The sequence below is a fragment of the Poecilia formosa genome, unplaced genomic scaffold (genome assembly GCF_000485575.1).
Source record: "Poecilia formosa unplaced genomic scaffold, Poecilia_formosa-5.1.2 Scaffold230, whole genome shotgun sequence".
Lineage (NCBI taxonomy): Eukaryota > Metazoa > Chordata > Actinopteri > Cyprinodontiformes > Poeciliidae > Poecilia > Poecilia formosa.
The window spans coordinates 938,245-953,312 of record NW_006800169.1 but is presented as its reverse complement, the minus strand read 5'-3'; the positions used below and the strand labels follow the sequence as shown (position 1 = coordinate 953,312).

The window sequence follows — 15,068 nt, the reverse complement described above, 5'->3', positions numbered from 1 at the left end:
ATAAAATGATTTTTCAAGCTTTTATCATCTCACTGTTCAATCCATCATCCAGAAATGGTAAGAGTCTGGAACAACTGTAAACCTTCCATTCAAGGTCGTCCAGTTGCTTCTTTCCAGCAGGGACAGGGATGATGGTCAGAATTGATATGAAGATGAATGGAACCAAATACAGGACAGTGTTGGAAGAAAACCTATTTGAGTCTGAAGACTGGAGACTGGGGTGAAGGTTCAGCTTCCAGCAGAACAACCATCCTAAACATAAAGCCAGGGCTGCAATGAAATGGTTTAAACAAAATTCATGTGTTAGGATGGCCTAGTCAAAGTCCAGACCTTAACCCAATTCAGAATCTGTGACAAGATCTGAAAACTGCATCTAATCTGACTGAACTTGAGCTGTTTGGAAAAGAAAAAATGGGCAAAAATTTCAGTCAATGGATGATCTAAGCTGGTAGAGACAAACCCTACAGACTAGCAGCTGTAACTGCAGCACAAGGTGGTTCCATAAAACATTCACTCAAGGGGCTGAATACTTTTTACACACCGCACTTTTCAGCGTTTTATTTGTAAAACAAGTTTTGAATCATGTATGATTTTCTTTCTATTTCACAATTATACAGCACTTTGTGTTGGTCTTTTACACTGAATTCCAATGAAATATATTTATGTTTGTGTTTGTAACGTGACAAAGTATGGGAATGTATAAGGGGTTTATTAATAGCATGGCCATAAGTCAGTGGGCCACAACAGAGAGCTCATTTCAACCACACTGCCATGACTGCAGCAGTAAGCAGCTCCTGTAGTGTTGATGGCAATGCATTAATTATTAGTCTTCCTTAAAGGAGACACGACCAACATCACAGGACCAGCTCTAACTTTACTGCTCTGAAGCTCATCATGAACCACGACTTTAATGCCCCAATGCAACATTTAGTTAATGCCATTTCCTTCTGACAAAAATGTGTTTGAAAAGTTAAAAGTGTTAAAAGTTAAAAGTCATTGGATGTTTCCCATCCATGGACTCAGTTCTGATATAATCTTGTTGCAGGTAGACACAGGCCGGATTCAGTTTTAAAGATAGACTGTCATGCTTTCAAAATCCTGTAATATGAGAGAGCCAGAGTGTCTGGACATTTTTCTCGACAAACTGATAATGCCCTCTGAGCCCCCACCCTCTCTCTTCTTGTCGGTCTGTTGACTGAAGTGAAGGGAACTCCACTAAACATTTCAGAGAGAGTAACAGACACAGCTGCTTACTTTTTGCTGTTGTTTTATAAAGCTGGTTTGAAATCAGCAGAACAGTCAGTAAAAAAATGTGCAAAGTAGGATAGTGTTTGTCATGAGAGCAGGGAAACAAGTTTGTGCAACTGTTTGCATAACCCAGCCCAACTTGATCTGGGTAAAAACTGTTTTCAGCTACCAAAAAATGGACCCAAAAGCCTCCTGATATACATTCAACCAAGTTCTAGAGGCAAAATGAACTAGAAAACACATTTTAACAAAGAGGATGCATATATAATTCATAGTAGGTAATATTAACCCTTTCACGCATAGCAGTCACTGCAGTGGACAGCTATCTAAAGGCCATTTTCTTGTGTTTATTATGGATTTTTACGTTATCAATGTCCACAGACCACTGAAGTGGATGCTAGTGCATCATACACTATCAACTACTGGCCATCCACTGCAAGTGCAAGAAAACTTTAGTTAAATCCGATACGGCAGACTAACGAAAAAGCATCTCAGGCATATCCGATCCCTCCTTCTACTGTAGAGGACTCTTCCAACCCCTAAAGACTAATACCACTGATGTATTTTTCCAACTTTATATTTTCAGAAATTACAACTGATCACCTAGAAACATTTTACTACATTTTTCCCCACCATTTTTTATGCCTTAAGAAAATCAAAAATACTTTGGAAAAAATCCTGATATAAATTATCATAATTCATGCATGAAAGGGTTAAGGTGGCCTGCTGGTTTTCTGCTGCATGTAAATTCGATGTTTTTCACTACTTGTGCAGAATATAATTTCAAACTTAATCTGAAAATAAGTCTGACACTGATCTGGAATCAGATTTTTAATAATAGCAGCACAATCACAATGTCCATGTAAACATAAGCATCACCATGCAGCCTTTCTCTGTGAATGCTTGGATCAAAGTCAAAACATTTAGAAATAAATATTACAGATTATAAATGATAGTTATAAGGCTGGTGATAATAGAGCAAGAGTGATAAGAACAGTTGCATTTTTGGTTTTAAATAAAAATAATTAGAATATGTTTTCAGTTTTTGTTTAAGATTTTAAGCAACACTGTAAACCCATAAAACCATTGCTCTGTAGTTCAGTGATTCCTCCAAAACGTTTACATTTCCAGAAGGTGAACATTGGGAGCTGATGCTGATATCAGCATTTATTTTTCTCCATGTGGATCTGCTGCTGCTGGTACATTTCTGTTCAGACCGGTTCAAAACAGAGAGAAAAATAAATGAAAACGGTGCCAAATAAGTCGGCTCTGTAGTGGCAGTCGTGCCCCGTTCTCACACAAACACCGAGTTTTGTTCTTTGTGGTCAGTTCTCACTTTATTTACTATAGCCACAGCCAGCAGAACTCTCAAGAGGAAAACAGTTTCAGAGTTATTTTCTTTTTGAAACGTCAAGCGAGAAGAATTTATCGCACTGCTTGGATCAAAGCTAAAGCAGAAAGCTGACTGTCGTCATTGTATAGATACAAACTCATATTTTTATTTACCTTTCTGCTGGTAGAGAATTGATTCGTCATGCAACGTCACAAATAAAACACAACATTAAAAGCTAACTGTTCTAGTTCATAGTGCTTTTATTACCCACAATGCAAATCAGTAGGAACTGACAGGATGTAATTACACTGCAAAAACACAAAATCTTACCAAGTATTTTTGGTCTGGTTTCTGGTCCAGATATCTTATTAAACTTGAAATAAGACAAATTAACTTAAAGGTAACTTTTTAGCAAGATATAAAGGCTTCTTTTAAGTAAATAATTTCTTAATATTGATGAAAAAGTACTTGTTTCACTGGCAGATCATTTCACTTTATAACACATGAAAAACATCTTGTTATAAGTGAAATAATCTGGAATGGCACAAGTACTTTTTTGTTAATATTAAGAAATTATTTACTTAAAACAAGCCTCTGTATCTTGCTAAAAAGTTACCTTTAAGTTAGTTTGTCTTATTTCAACTTTAGTAAGATATTTGCCCTAGAAACTAGACCAACATCACTTTTTAAAAAACATTTTGTGTTTTTGCAGTGTAGCGTTTTGGTGTGCTGTGTGGAGCTAGAGGTGAGGTCTAGTTTGTATTTTCGTGCTCAGGTCCTTCTGTGGGTGCTCATCTCCTTGCTGCCTCTGGTGGAAGGAGCTCACATGAGAGCTGCTGCTGCTGGTGGTGGACTGGGATCAGACCTGAACCATGCTGCAGGCCTTCTGGAGGCTCCGGAGGGGAGAGACTTTCCTGTCACGCTGCCAGAGGTGGTGGAGGACAAGGAGCAGGAGGAGGACAGCGAGCCTTACCCCACATGGCACGCTCTATACGGTACTGCAGAGAAAGCCCACTGCGCTGATCGAAGTCTGGGCTTTAATGGAACATGCTAATATAATACCATGTAAATGTGTTTATGCTCTTTAAAGCTGCAGTGTGTAGCTTTTATTTTAAAAAAAACAAAAAACTTTTTTACATATTTGTTGAAACTGTCACTGTTGTGACAGTATGAGACAGATAATCTGTGAAAATTGGAGTTACTCTTCCTTCTCCAAGCGCTAACTAGAAACAAACAATCAGATGTAGTAGATGGGTCTTAGTCCTGCCAATCATTTCCGTGTGTGCACCGCTGACCCCCGTACCTTTTTGCTCTCTGCTACAAAACAGCAGATTTTGTCATGATTGCTAAGGCTAGTTAACATGGATAAACAGTTTTCCAGTAACAGTGACTTGTTTCTCCACCATTAGCACATTTAGCAGCGTGTTCATGAGGTTGATTGACAGCGCTAAACCAGAGAAGAAAGGTTTTCATACTTTAGCAGTTTTTGAGTAGTTTTATTTTCAGTTAGTTTTGACTTCAGATTTCCAATTCTATTTTAGTTTCCATTAGGTTGGACTGTTTGCTAGTTCAGTTTAGGTTTTATTCATTTAAGGTAGAGTTTCAGTCTTTTTTTCTAATATGAGTCCCTCCTGGAGCAAGACTGAAAAAACAAACAAAAAAAAACTGAAATAGCTGTTGGTACCAAAACTCAAGAAAATCACCAGTTTTTAGAAAGTGTGGCCAAATGAATGACCAGACCTACAGTTATGAAAGGTATGTGGCAGAGAAACGTTAAAAAAAAAAAAATCCAGTAAACACAATAACATCACCTGCAAGCAAGTCTCATGGACACGATGAAGTGGTCTTTAAGGCTTGTGGGATTTTCCCAACGTAATATTTTCCTACATATTATATCTGGTTTCTCTGCAGGACACTTTTAACTGAAACACAGTTATATTCAAAATAATCCCAAATTGGACTCTGGTCCTTTCTCTCTGCTTTTCCTGACACGACGCTCTGTGAATGCTCATTACAGTTTCACTTGCAAACTCTTGTTTTTATTTTTATATCGGTTAGCAGAACCGTTTCTTTTGCATCTAGTTTTTCTTATTTCTTTAGTTTTGGTTAACGATAACAACCTAGAAGAGAAGCAGCCAAGATGCTCATGCTAACGGTTTGCAGTTTGTCACAAGCTAAGCAGAGAACACAGCAAACATGGAGGAAGGTGATCTGGTCAGACGAGAGGAGAACTGAACAGAGTGGCAGAAAGCTACTTTGAAGAGATCATTCACTCTTCAAAGTAGAGTGTGGTGGTGGCAGTAGAGTGCTGCCACCACCACACATGGTGGTGGCAGCATCATGCTGTGGAGAGGATTTCTATGGCCATTAACCAGAGGGCATAGAGAATTAAATTCATAAAACACATACATGTGTAATGTGACCTAGCCAAAGTCTGGCTCTACGTTTGTGGTAAGACCAGAAAATTGAACTTGACGGATTCTGTCCATCCTGTCTGGCTGAGCAGACAGGATGCTGCTCAGCCAGCATCCTGTCTGAGTCAGAAGCAACAAAATGCTGACTCATGGGAGTTAAATGCAAAAGTGTGCCACACTTCTCAAATTTCTATCTATAAAACTATTTGGGAACCATAATTTTCCTTCGACTATGCAATTATGCCCTTCTTGTGATGTTGTGCCACATAAAACTGTGAGAAAAAGACACAGAGGAGAGCTTGGAATGTGTCAAAGTGTTAAAAAATATTCCCGATTCAACTTCAGAAGTTTTCTCAGATATACTATACGTTGGGGCGCGGTTGCCACCAAATACATCATGTATCCAATTGTACCGTGTATTTTCACGTTAATTACACTTGAAATAAACCCAAAGGTATTTCTAATAAAGTTTCATATAAATATCAAGCGCAGCATTATAGCTAAAGCCATAACGCTCCACTTGTGAAAGTAAGTCTGCAGAGCCTCACACTGACACTCAGACACCAACTCTGAGCGTCTCTCTGCCGGACAGGAAGAATTTGTTCTTAATAAATCACCTGGTTAAATAAAAGAATCCTGGTAAAGAACCATTCATTTGATTCAGGTGTGCAGGAGGAGTGAATCTAAAAGCATCAGGATCGTAGACTTGAAGAACTGATTATGTCAATAACTACACAGATCCAGCCTGTGTATCTTCTGTCATTCTGTCTGCAATGTCCTTTTCTTGTTGTTTTTTTCAGAGCCCTTTGTAGTGGACGAGCTGGATGACCATCCCAGCGTCCGCTGGTCGGGGCGCTCCCCACGCTCCTCCGACCCCACAGCACCTCAGCCGAAGGGGTCACAAAAGAAGAAGAAGAGACGAAGGAAGAAAGGAGAGGACGAAGGAGAGGAGGCGGGGAACGTGGACAGAAGGGGGAAAGGTAAAAGCCGGCCCCCAAAGCAGAGCAGCAGGGACTGCCGGGTGGAGAAGAAAGAGATGAAGGTTAGGGACCTCGGACTGGGCTTCGATTCAGACGAGATCGTCCTCTTTAAGTTTTGCGTGGGCTCCTGCCAGAGCTCCAGGATAAACTATGATCTGGCGCTGAATGCGCTGCTGGAAAACGGCTCCCTTCCGCGCCGCGTCGCCCGGAAGGTGAGCAGGAACCCCTGCTGCCGGCCAGACCGCTACGAGCCGGTTTCCTTCATGGACACCTCCACCACCTGGAGGACCATAGAGTCGCTCTCAGCTGCCAGCTGCATGTGCATCGGCTGAACGGACGCTCAGCGTTGTGTGCAAAAAAAAGAAGACCAGAGGGAGGCGCTGTAGCACATGGGAAGTTACAGAGCCGAGTGTTGGGCACAGCTGGACGAAAAAGGGCTTAAATCAGAGACTAATGTGGAGCAGCAGCAGAGAACAATAGACTGTTTTCACATCCATGTCGGACACGGGATTCAGGAACCTGCGGGCCCCAGAACTCCTCCGAAGAAAAAACCAACCAAAAACAAAAACTCCTATCTAAACGTGTTTTGACTTTTTGTTGGAAGAGACCTGAGATAAAAGAACAAAAAAGCCTAGTTAAAGGACTGACACTGTGTTTATACTGTAACTTTAACTAAACGCTTACTGCAAGCAGTGAAACCAGCACCTCCCAAAAAACCCCAACAGTCTTTTTCTTCCCCTAAAACCCTGCGTCCGCCCCTCACCCCACCCCACACACACAAACAGAGACCTCACATTGTATCTTTTTCTATACGTTCAGGTGAACTCAGCCTAATGGATGCCATGCATCTTCATGTATTACTGTGTAAGAGTAAAATATATTTATTACAGATAAATTATTTATTTATTATGGCTTCATATGAGAGCTGTTTTATATGGACTCTATAATGTAGATACAAATATATCTATTTATTGCCAAGATTCACATTTCACCCTCGCAGCTGCTTTTTGTTGACTCCGTCTCAGTGATTCATTTCCACATTTTTCCAAATGCAGGAACACAAACCAGACAGTTACCGTAACTATAGTTACTGTCTCTCTCACACCGTTCAACCCAACCAGCAGAACGTAAATTATCCTCCATACTGTCGTAATGATCCTGATTTATTTTGTTTTACCTCAACGTCGCCTCTCAGTCTTGATTCTAACATGTCGACATGGGCCAGTAGAAAACTCTCATAACATGAAGTAACAACAGCACAGCTCCACGGTATAAACACAAACTTTTAAACATGACATGATCTGTTCCCCTTTAACAGAAAAGCTGCAGGTATTTCTGCAGCTGCTGAAATGACAACCTCCTAATTATTTATGCAAAATATTTATTATTGTTAAAAATCCAGAATGAACAACTGGTAATGTTAGAGCCAGAATATTGGACATTTTTCTGGTCTCCTCCTTACAGAGTAAAGCAAATTCAAGAAGCTGGTTTTAGTTGGTTAGTTTGGTTAGTTAACCAGGCTTCCTGGTTAACTAACCAACTAACAACCAGTTGGTTGTTGTTAAACAACTAGAGGTTGTTAAACAACCAAGCGGCATGCGTGTTAAACAACCAGCGGTTGTTTAACACGCATGCCACTAGTAGCTTGTCAGCCGTACTTAAAAACAGCATTACTTTGAAAGGAGTGCTGGGTGGTTCTTCTAGTTTCTACACCATGACTGCAGCTGGGTTTGTCTTCTGTGTGAGCCAGGAAGCTTTGTGGGTGTAGAAGAGTTCTTTCAGCCAGCTGACCAGCAGTCACTGCTGGATCTGGAAAGCTGCGGAACCCTGGGCGAGAGCCAGGTGCAAAACCCCAATGTTTTTTTTATTCATGCAAATTACCATAGATGGATAGTGTGGTAAGCACTAAATTTATCATCGTTAGCTGTTGTCATCATTTTCGTTTTCTAAAACAAACTTAGCATTTGTTTGTTTTCACAAATCCGGGCTTGTTGCAGCGAAGAGGTGTGGGTATGAGATGATCACGTCCTTCAAACTATTGAGTTTGCTTTTCTTTGAAAGGAGACGTTGCACAAGTCCTGAATACCTGAATGTTTCACTTCTACACATAGACGCCTTGACAACTGAAAACACCTCACAATTTTCTGGGGGTGCCAGAAAATTTTAAATTACGTAACAAAACCTTCAACTGTCTTTCATGCATTGCAGTGGTTCCATAATTCATATGATGCTCGCTGTTACCCATCATTATTATTATTATTATTATTATTATTATTATTATTATTATTATTATGAAATGTTCTATTTTTTCTATGGCATTATCCTCCTAGGGAATAAAGTTTTCAAAAATCTAAATAGTATCATCTTTGTACTGCTCAGACATCTGTGGTCAGTTTTCTCGACTGAAACATTTTTGGAAAATGTTTTCAAAAATGTTGCTGCTTTCTGGAGTGAAGTTGCAGCACCACCTGGTGGCCGAAGCTGAAAAGTACCGATTTAACCTGGGAGGTTTGCGTCGTAGCTCGCACCTCTGAACACAAACAAACAAACAAACCCAAATGACAACAATCAGCCTTAATGTTTTATTCATTTATTTATTTTTCCTCACGACCAACAGATCCAACATAAATCTCTGAAAGTGTCTGACAAGTAAGGCATTTTTTGTGTGTGTGAGTGCATAAATCTTAAAAATGAAAATATGCAATATGAACACCTAGCAAATGCACAATGTTTACATTAATTCTCCACACATTACAAATAAAGCAGGGCTTGAAATGAGAGCATACAGATCAACAGCAACACATGATGGATGAACATCACAGTAGATGGCACTAACATTTCCACTTTGAGCATTAATCTCTGAGGATCATACACAACTTGTACCCATGGGGTAGATTAATATAATATTTCTGCGCCAGTGCTTAGAAGAAAAAAAAAACATTCCTAGTCACAGATCCATTCTACAGCAGATGTTTTTTCCTGGAAAGATTTCCATCACTGGCCAAAGTGGAAAACGTTCTGTTCTGCTCACTATGCACAGCTTCAGACCTTACATTCTACTACCTCACTTTGTCTTGTGCTTTAATTTTGGGAGCTATGAAGACATCTGGCAGATGCTTGTAGAACATTTTCCCAAATCCAGTTTTAGACTAAAGAGCAGCATGTGAGTCAGCACCACCACTGCTGGTTAGACTCACGATTAGTGGCTAAATGCAGGATTTCCCATCATCCTGACCAGGCCTTGCTCATTGCATGAGGTGGTACGGTGTTTTTAAGATGTTCAACAAAATGTCCCACATTTTGGTTGGACACGTTGCTGTGATTGGGCTGAAAACACAGAAAACTCAACACTGGTGGAAGAAGAAATACAACCAGAACCGGAAAAATTAAACATTGGGTTATAAAAATAAAATACAACAGGAAACTAACAATTATTGGGGAAGTGATTCCAAATGAACTATGTTTAACTTTTGTGAATGTCTAATTTAAATCCTTACTCTGTGTGGTATTTTATGTTATTTTTCTTTTTAAAATTTTGTTTGGTTTTGCTCCACAGTTAGCTATCAGAGGTCTGCAACCAGGGCCACATTCAGTGGCTTCCCATGTCTCTACACAAACATACAAATCTCACTGTGTTTCAGTTTCAAATAAAAGTTACAAATTGGAATTTTACTCTTCAGTATAATGCAGTGTGTGAAATAGCTAATACTTCATTAGCTTGTTAGATCATGAAACCTGCTGGCAGAAACCTGATTTTTAACATCACTGAGGCAATCTGCTGAGAGGAAACCTTTGAAAAATGTCATTTTTCCACATCTAATGAGATTTTTCTACATTCTAAAGCATGAAACATGTTGAAGTAAGACTTATAAAAAAATAAAATATGGTCTACTAAAATTCTTCTTAAAGGGACAGTGTTATGTGTTTTCCAGGCACATAGTGTAATTTTATAGCACAAGCAACTATGTTAACTGCCGTTGTTATGAAAATGATTTATGTATCAAAAATAACATAAAAGTAATATGACTTTGCAGTTTGATGCCTTGAAATTGGTCTCTGTCTCTTTAAGAAGCTCCTATGCTTTCTGACACTCCGCCTTCAGGAAGTCCAATCAGGAGCTGTGTGGAAAACACATCATTTGGTGAGATTCAAGAATTCCTCAAACATGCATGAAATAATCAAGGCAACACTCCAGGTATGTTTTTGAAGACCAAATAACAGAACATAAGGTAAAGCTTAAAAAAGTTGATTTTCCTTGATACCCAGGTTAATTCCAAACATGTGTTTAAATCTGCCTTACTCCCTGGTTGTTATGGGGACTACAGCTGCACAATATTGGAAAAACTGACATTGTGATTTTTTTCTACCTCAATATGAAAAAATACACAAATTTTAAACAGATAACTTGAATAACACCTTAAGCTATGCTATCTTCCTGCCATCTTGTTAAAAATGAACCTAATCCTTTGTCTGTATTTGAGAGTTATTCCTAATGTTATGGCTGCAAAATTTTAGAAACCTTGCAATAGGGATGTAATACTGCAATGAAGACATTATGAAATGAAATTACATCAAACTTAAGTAATGCTATCTAGGTGACTAAATATGACATTAGCATGAAAAAATACAAGTTCATAACACTTTGAATATTTTAGCCAACAATGATTGCACTCCTTTGTGATATGAATATTGCACACATTGATACTGTGATGATGGCATATCGACTACGATATAATGTGCAGCCCTTAGTGGTGATGCACATTTCCCTTTCTGCAAAAATGTCCAACTTAAATTTCTTTGACATCCCATTGTTTGGTCACTTACAAGCTTTATCTTACTTTATCTTACTCCAATATGCTGATGGAGTTGGTTTTCCATTAATCCAGCTGACAACTTCAGCTTGGTCTCAGACTTCCCAAAACATTTCTTCCCCTAATTGTCCACCAGGGAATTTTCCTCTCACTCTGCTTCCTGGAGCAGCTTTGTTTTGTCCTGGACCTGGACAAACATGACTGCTACCTATCACTTTAGAAGAGAGCCACAGGTTTACAGGGCTAACTCTTCACTAGACTTGCACAAAAGCAAAATGAAATCAACTCACTGAGTTGCGACTCAGCAGGCAACAGCAGAGAGAACATTCATCTGGGTGATCTGGAAGGCTTCCTCACTCAGTGACACAACACACACATCCACTCCTCCACAGCAGCCCACCATCCAAAAGAACCGTTTAGAGACAGGCCAACACCACATCAATAATCACTGTACACTATTTCAATCCAGCCTTGACCAGTGAAAACATTGTGCTTTTCATGTTTTCCTACATCAGGTCGTTCTGAGGCACCAAAATGTTCCTTTTGGCTGTTTCACAAATAAAATAAAGATTTCATAATAATGTTCAGTGTAGATCAATCCAGCTGAGGTCCGACTGATCAGTCTAAATATGTGAGGTTTTATTTCCCAGATGTTCTGACTACTTTAAAACACATAAACAACTCTTTAACTTAGCTCCAAATCAAAAAAGTTAAATAACACTAATTCCAGCCTCAACGGTTTTTGTCTTTTTTTTTTTTTTACAATGCTTTCTGTTTGCTCACCACAAGAGGGCGCCCATGTTCATGGACTGGTAATGCAAATAAGCAATAGAAAATCTGTTCAGAGCCTGATTTTCTTACATGGTGTTGTGCCAACCTCGGCAGAAAGCCTTCCTGTTTGTATCTAAAACCGCTAAAAATGCTCACCACCCAAATGATTTATGAGTATTTTTATTTTACGTATTTATAAAATTCAGCTGCCTTCTCTGTCACAGGCAGACTAACTGTAAACATTCTGACGCTTTGTCCTGTTTATGAGTGCAACTGTAGCATTAATGACATAAAATGCAGAGAGGTGGTGAAAATAATGTGGTGTCAAAGCGCAAATCATTCCTGGACATTATGGATTAAAGTACAAGTTAAGACATAGTTAAATAAATAAAAGTGCTGTTTTTCCTTTTGGAAGTTGCAGACTGTGTAAAAATTGAGCTTTAACATTTTATATGATGTTTGATTATTTGGGGCAGAGGTGTCAAAATGATTTTAATGTTGAGTCACATCAAGATCATGAATGTCCTTAAAGATCCGGTTATAGTAGAATGTATTGATGAAACTACCCATTATCAAACTGTTGAAATATTAATAAATATCTCCTCTTAAAAATAAATGTTGAACACATTTGGCAGGATGCTGATAAAAACTGCTTTGATTTGATTAATAAAATAATATTTAAGCACCCGACTGTTGTCCTACCATTATGTGGACTCCTAGAGTCTGAAGGGCCACATAAAAAGTTGTGGCGTGCCAGATTTGGCCCCAGGGCCATGAGTTTGACACATTTTGTTTGATGGAAGGAAGTAGAAAAATGGAAGCAAACAAAAACAGATAGAAAAACATATACAGCCATCTGGGGAACAGAGACAGGGTGAGTGGAACTGAGCAATAACCTCAAGAAAACCTTCAAGAGGCACTTATTGGGATGCTTTAAATCATATGGTGTGTCGTCTTTTTCCTGACTAAAGCCTCTTTCTTTATATGTTGCGCCGCTGGCTCATTAAATGTCTCTGGGCGGCCCTGGAGCCCATCCTGAGGGCATCAAAAGCATTTGGCAGACTGACTGGAGCTCGGGGTGCTGAACGTGCAGGTAACGATGTCCACTCTGCGGACGTGCACCACGCCGCCCTGCCCTGGAGAAGCCGTGTCCGCCGCGTCCTGTCCCGGGTGAGTCGCTGCTTCTGCTTCCTCTTCGCTGCCGATGATCGCCGCGCACTCCACGCTGAACGGGTGGAAGTTGACCCGCGCCGTGTCGTACTCCCACGCTTGTCGGAGCGCAAAGTCTGTGAAAGAGGTGTTCTTGATGGACAGCGGGAGCAGCGGCTCGTTCCTGTAGCTGGCCGTGCGCAACGACGCGTAACTGGTGTCGTTGCTGTGTATGGATGGGGGGGTGTTTTGACCCTCCACCCAGCTCTTTTCGTCCCCACGGCCGTCCTTTGCCCGTGTGATCACACTCTTGAGCCTTCCGCAGCCTTTCAGCAACAGGTTCTTTCTGCACAAAATGTAGACCCAGGGGTCCAGGATGGGGTTGAAGGAGGCGAAGCGGATCGCCAGCATGTCGCCCTGGTAGTCAGGTCTCCCCCCAGCAGAGATGTAGGAGGCGTCGTAGAGCTGGTTCACAAAGATTCGCACCTGGCAAGTAAAAAAACAAGCAAATAAAACATAAACAGAAATATGTAAATTGTTGTTTTTGTTTGTTTGTTTGTTTTTTTCACAATAGAACCATGGTGAAGATAATTCAAACTTACCACTAACGGAATGGAGCAGACCAGAAACACGATGGTCATGAAGACCAGCAGCCAGAACATCTGGATCTCTGCGGCAGAGGTTACAGAAGACAGCCGGGGGAAGCGACGCCGTAACCCGCTGTGCTCACACAGCTCCGTCCTGACGATCCCCGTCCTCTGGTTCATCCCCACCAGAGACCTGCACACCGCCAGGTTGCACATGACAGTCACCGCGATCAGCAGCAGCATGACGCCGCCGTACAGGAAGGAGTAGCACGCGCCAACCGGATCCACCGACCTCCAGTCCAGAAAACACCAAGTGCCGGGGAAGTGCCTGACGTGCTGGCCGAAACCAAAGCTGGGCATGATGCACAGCACGATGTTGGCCAGGTAGATGACCAGGAGCGCAAAGCGCGCCATGGTCCGGTCTATGTGCTTGGAGTAGAAATACGCGTGGTTGATGGCCAGGTATCGCTCCACCGCCATTGCGCAGAGAATGGACATCCCAGCCGAGCCGAAGAACAGCATGGAGAAGGAGAAGAAGTGACAGAGCAGCACGCCTCCCGGCCAGCGGCTGGCCACGTAGGTGGCGATGACCACCGGGCTGGTGAAGCACGTGCCCAGCAGGTCGGTGATGGCCATCCCGCACACCAGCGTATAGAAGGTGGTTTCCTTCTGCTCCTTCTTGGAGACGCACAGAACGACGATGGCGATGAGGTTCCCCAGAACTCCCACGGCAAACATCGTGGCTGAAGTGACCAGCGACTTGGACTCGAGTCGGAGCGCGGGGAAGGTCGTGAGGTTGTGGTTGAGGAGATGAGAGTGCATCGGCTCAGAAACATTGGTGTCCAGTTCCCCAAACGCAGCGGTTCCGTTAATCATTCTTAAAAAAACAAACAAACAAACAAACAAACAAACAAACAAACAAAAACAAAAAAAAACCAACAACAACTAAGTTGGAACTTTGAGTAAAGTGTAGAAAAAAAGTTGGGAGGAAAAACTAATTCATGCCTGCAAAGTTTGTGAATCATAAGAAACTGTTCACTTTAGTCCTCAGCATGCCCACATCAAGAAGCAGCCGCTCTGTTTACTGTTTCAAGCGCGCGAGGTTGCAGGTACTTAAGCCGCGTGCTGATGTCAGCCGAGTGACGTGCGGGTAGTGCGCGAGGCGAGACGGGTTTCCAAGAAGCCCATTGCTGCAGCCAGAGTGGGATTAATATTCAGGTTTTTTTTTTTTTTTTTTTTTTTTTTTTTTTTTTGAGCCTACAGCTCAGAGGTAAACACGTCAGCTGATGACACTCGTGAAAGCAGCTGTTGGAAGGAAATCTTCATAAGCCGTGGAGGTGAAATATCTCGAACAGATACTAACAAAACGAAATGCATTATTTAAAGGCTTAATGCGTGAAGACAGAGAAACGCGCCTGAGCCACGCTTCAGCACCAAGGTCAGCGGCCCCTCCTGGAAACACAGCCTGCAACTTCACCTTTTCACCTTTAGGCTGTTATTGATCTGTGGTGAGTCTAAGACTCTCCTGGCATTTAAAGCCGGACCTGTAGACAAACAGCCTGTCTGAACTAATTGAAACCTTCCCCTTGGCGACCCCCCACCCAGCTTTCTCTTTGGATGCCTCATCTTGTTTATGCGACCTAATGTAACCCACACATCATACTGACAGAACTACCACTTACACAGAGCAGAGATTTGTACATGTTATAAACCTCTGGACAGTGTTTTCCGATTGCTTCTATTGTAGTTGTTGTATTTACGGCTCTAGAGACCCC

The 15,068-nt window shown here is 41.3% G+C and overlaps 2 protein-coding genes across 4 annotated transcripts in view; one reads left to right on the top strand and one right to left on the bottom strand.

The window, feature by feature from the left end:
• LOC103149546 (uncharacterized) overlaps window positions 1-9,313 on the top strand; it is a 46,216-nt gene extending 36,903 nt beyond the window's left edge. For 2 of the 3 annotated variants that reach the window (XM_016680040.1, XM_007568761.2), the window contains exons 4-5: window positions 3,357-3,576; window positions 5,796-6,519. In XM_016680040.1, coding sequence (XP_016535526.1) covers window positions 3,357-3,576; window positions 5,796-6,307 — 732 coding nt within the window. In that variant the 3' untranslated portion in view covers window positions 6,308-6,519. Of the gene's footprint in view, window positions 1-3,356; window positions 3,577-5,795; window positions 7,503-7,567 lie in introns of those variants that run through there. The other variant, XR_001664315.1, reaches the window with a different exon arrangement.
• Window positions 8,033-14,211, bottom strand: ptger4c (prostaglandin E receptor 4 (subtype EP4) c). Its single transcript, XM_007568772.2, has 2 exons — window positions 13,309-14,211; window positions 8,033-13,192 (listed from the first exon to the last, which is right to left on the bottom strand). The coding sequence occupies exons 1-2, from the start codon at window positions 14,167-14,169 to the stop codon at window positions 12,602-12,604; spliced, it is 1,452 nt and encodes a 483-aa protein (XP_007568834.1). The 5' UTR covers window positions 14,170-14,211; the 3' UTR covers window positions 8,033-12,601.
• Between the last annotated feature and the right edge of the window lie 857 nt (window positions 14,212-15,068).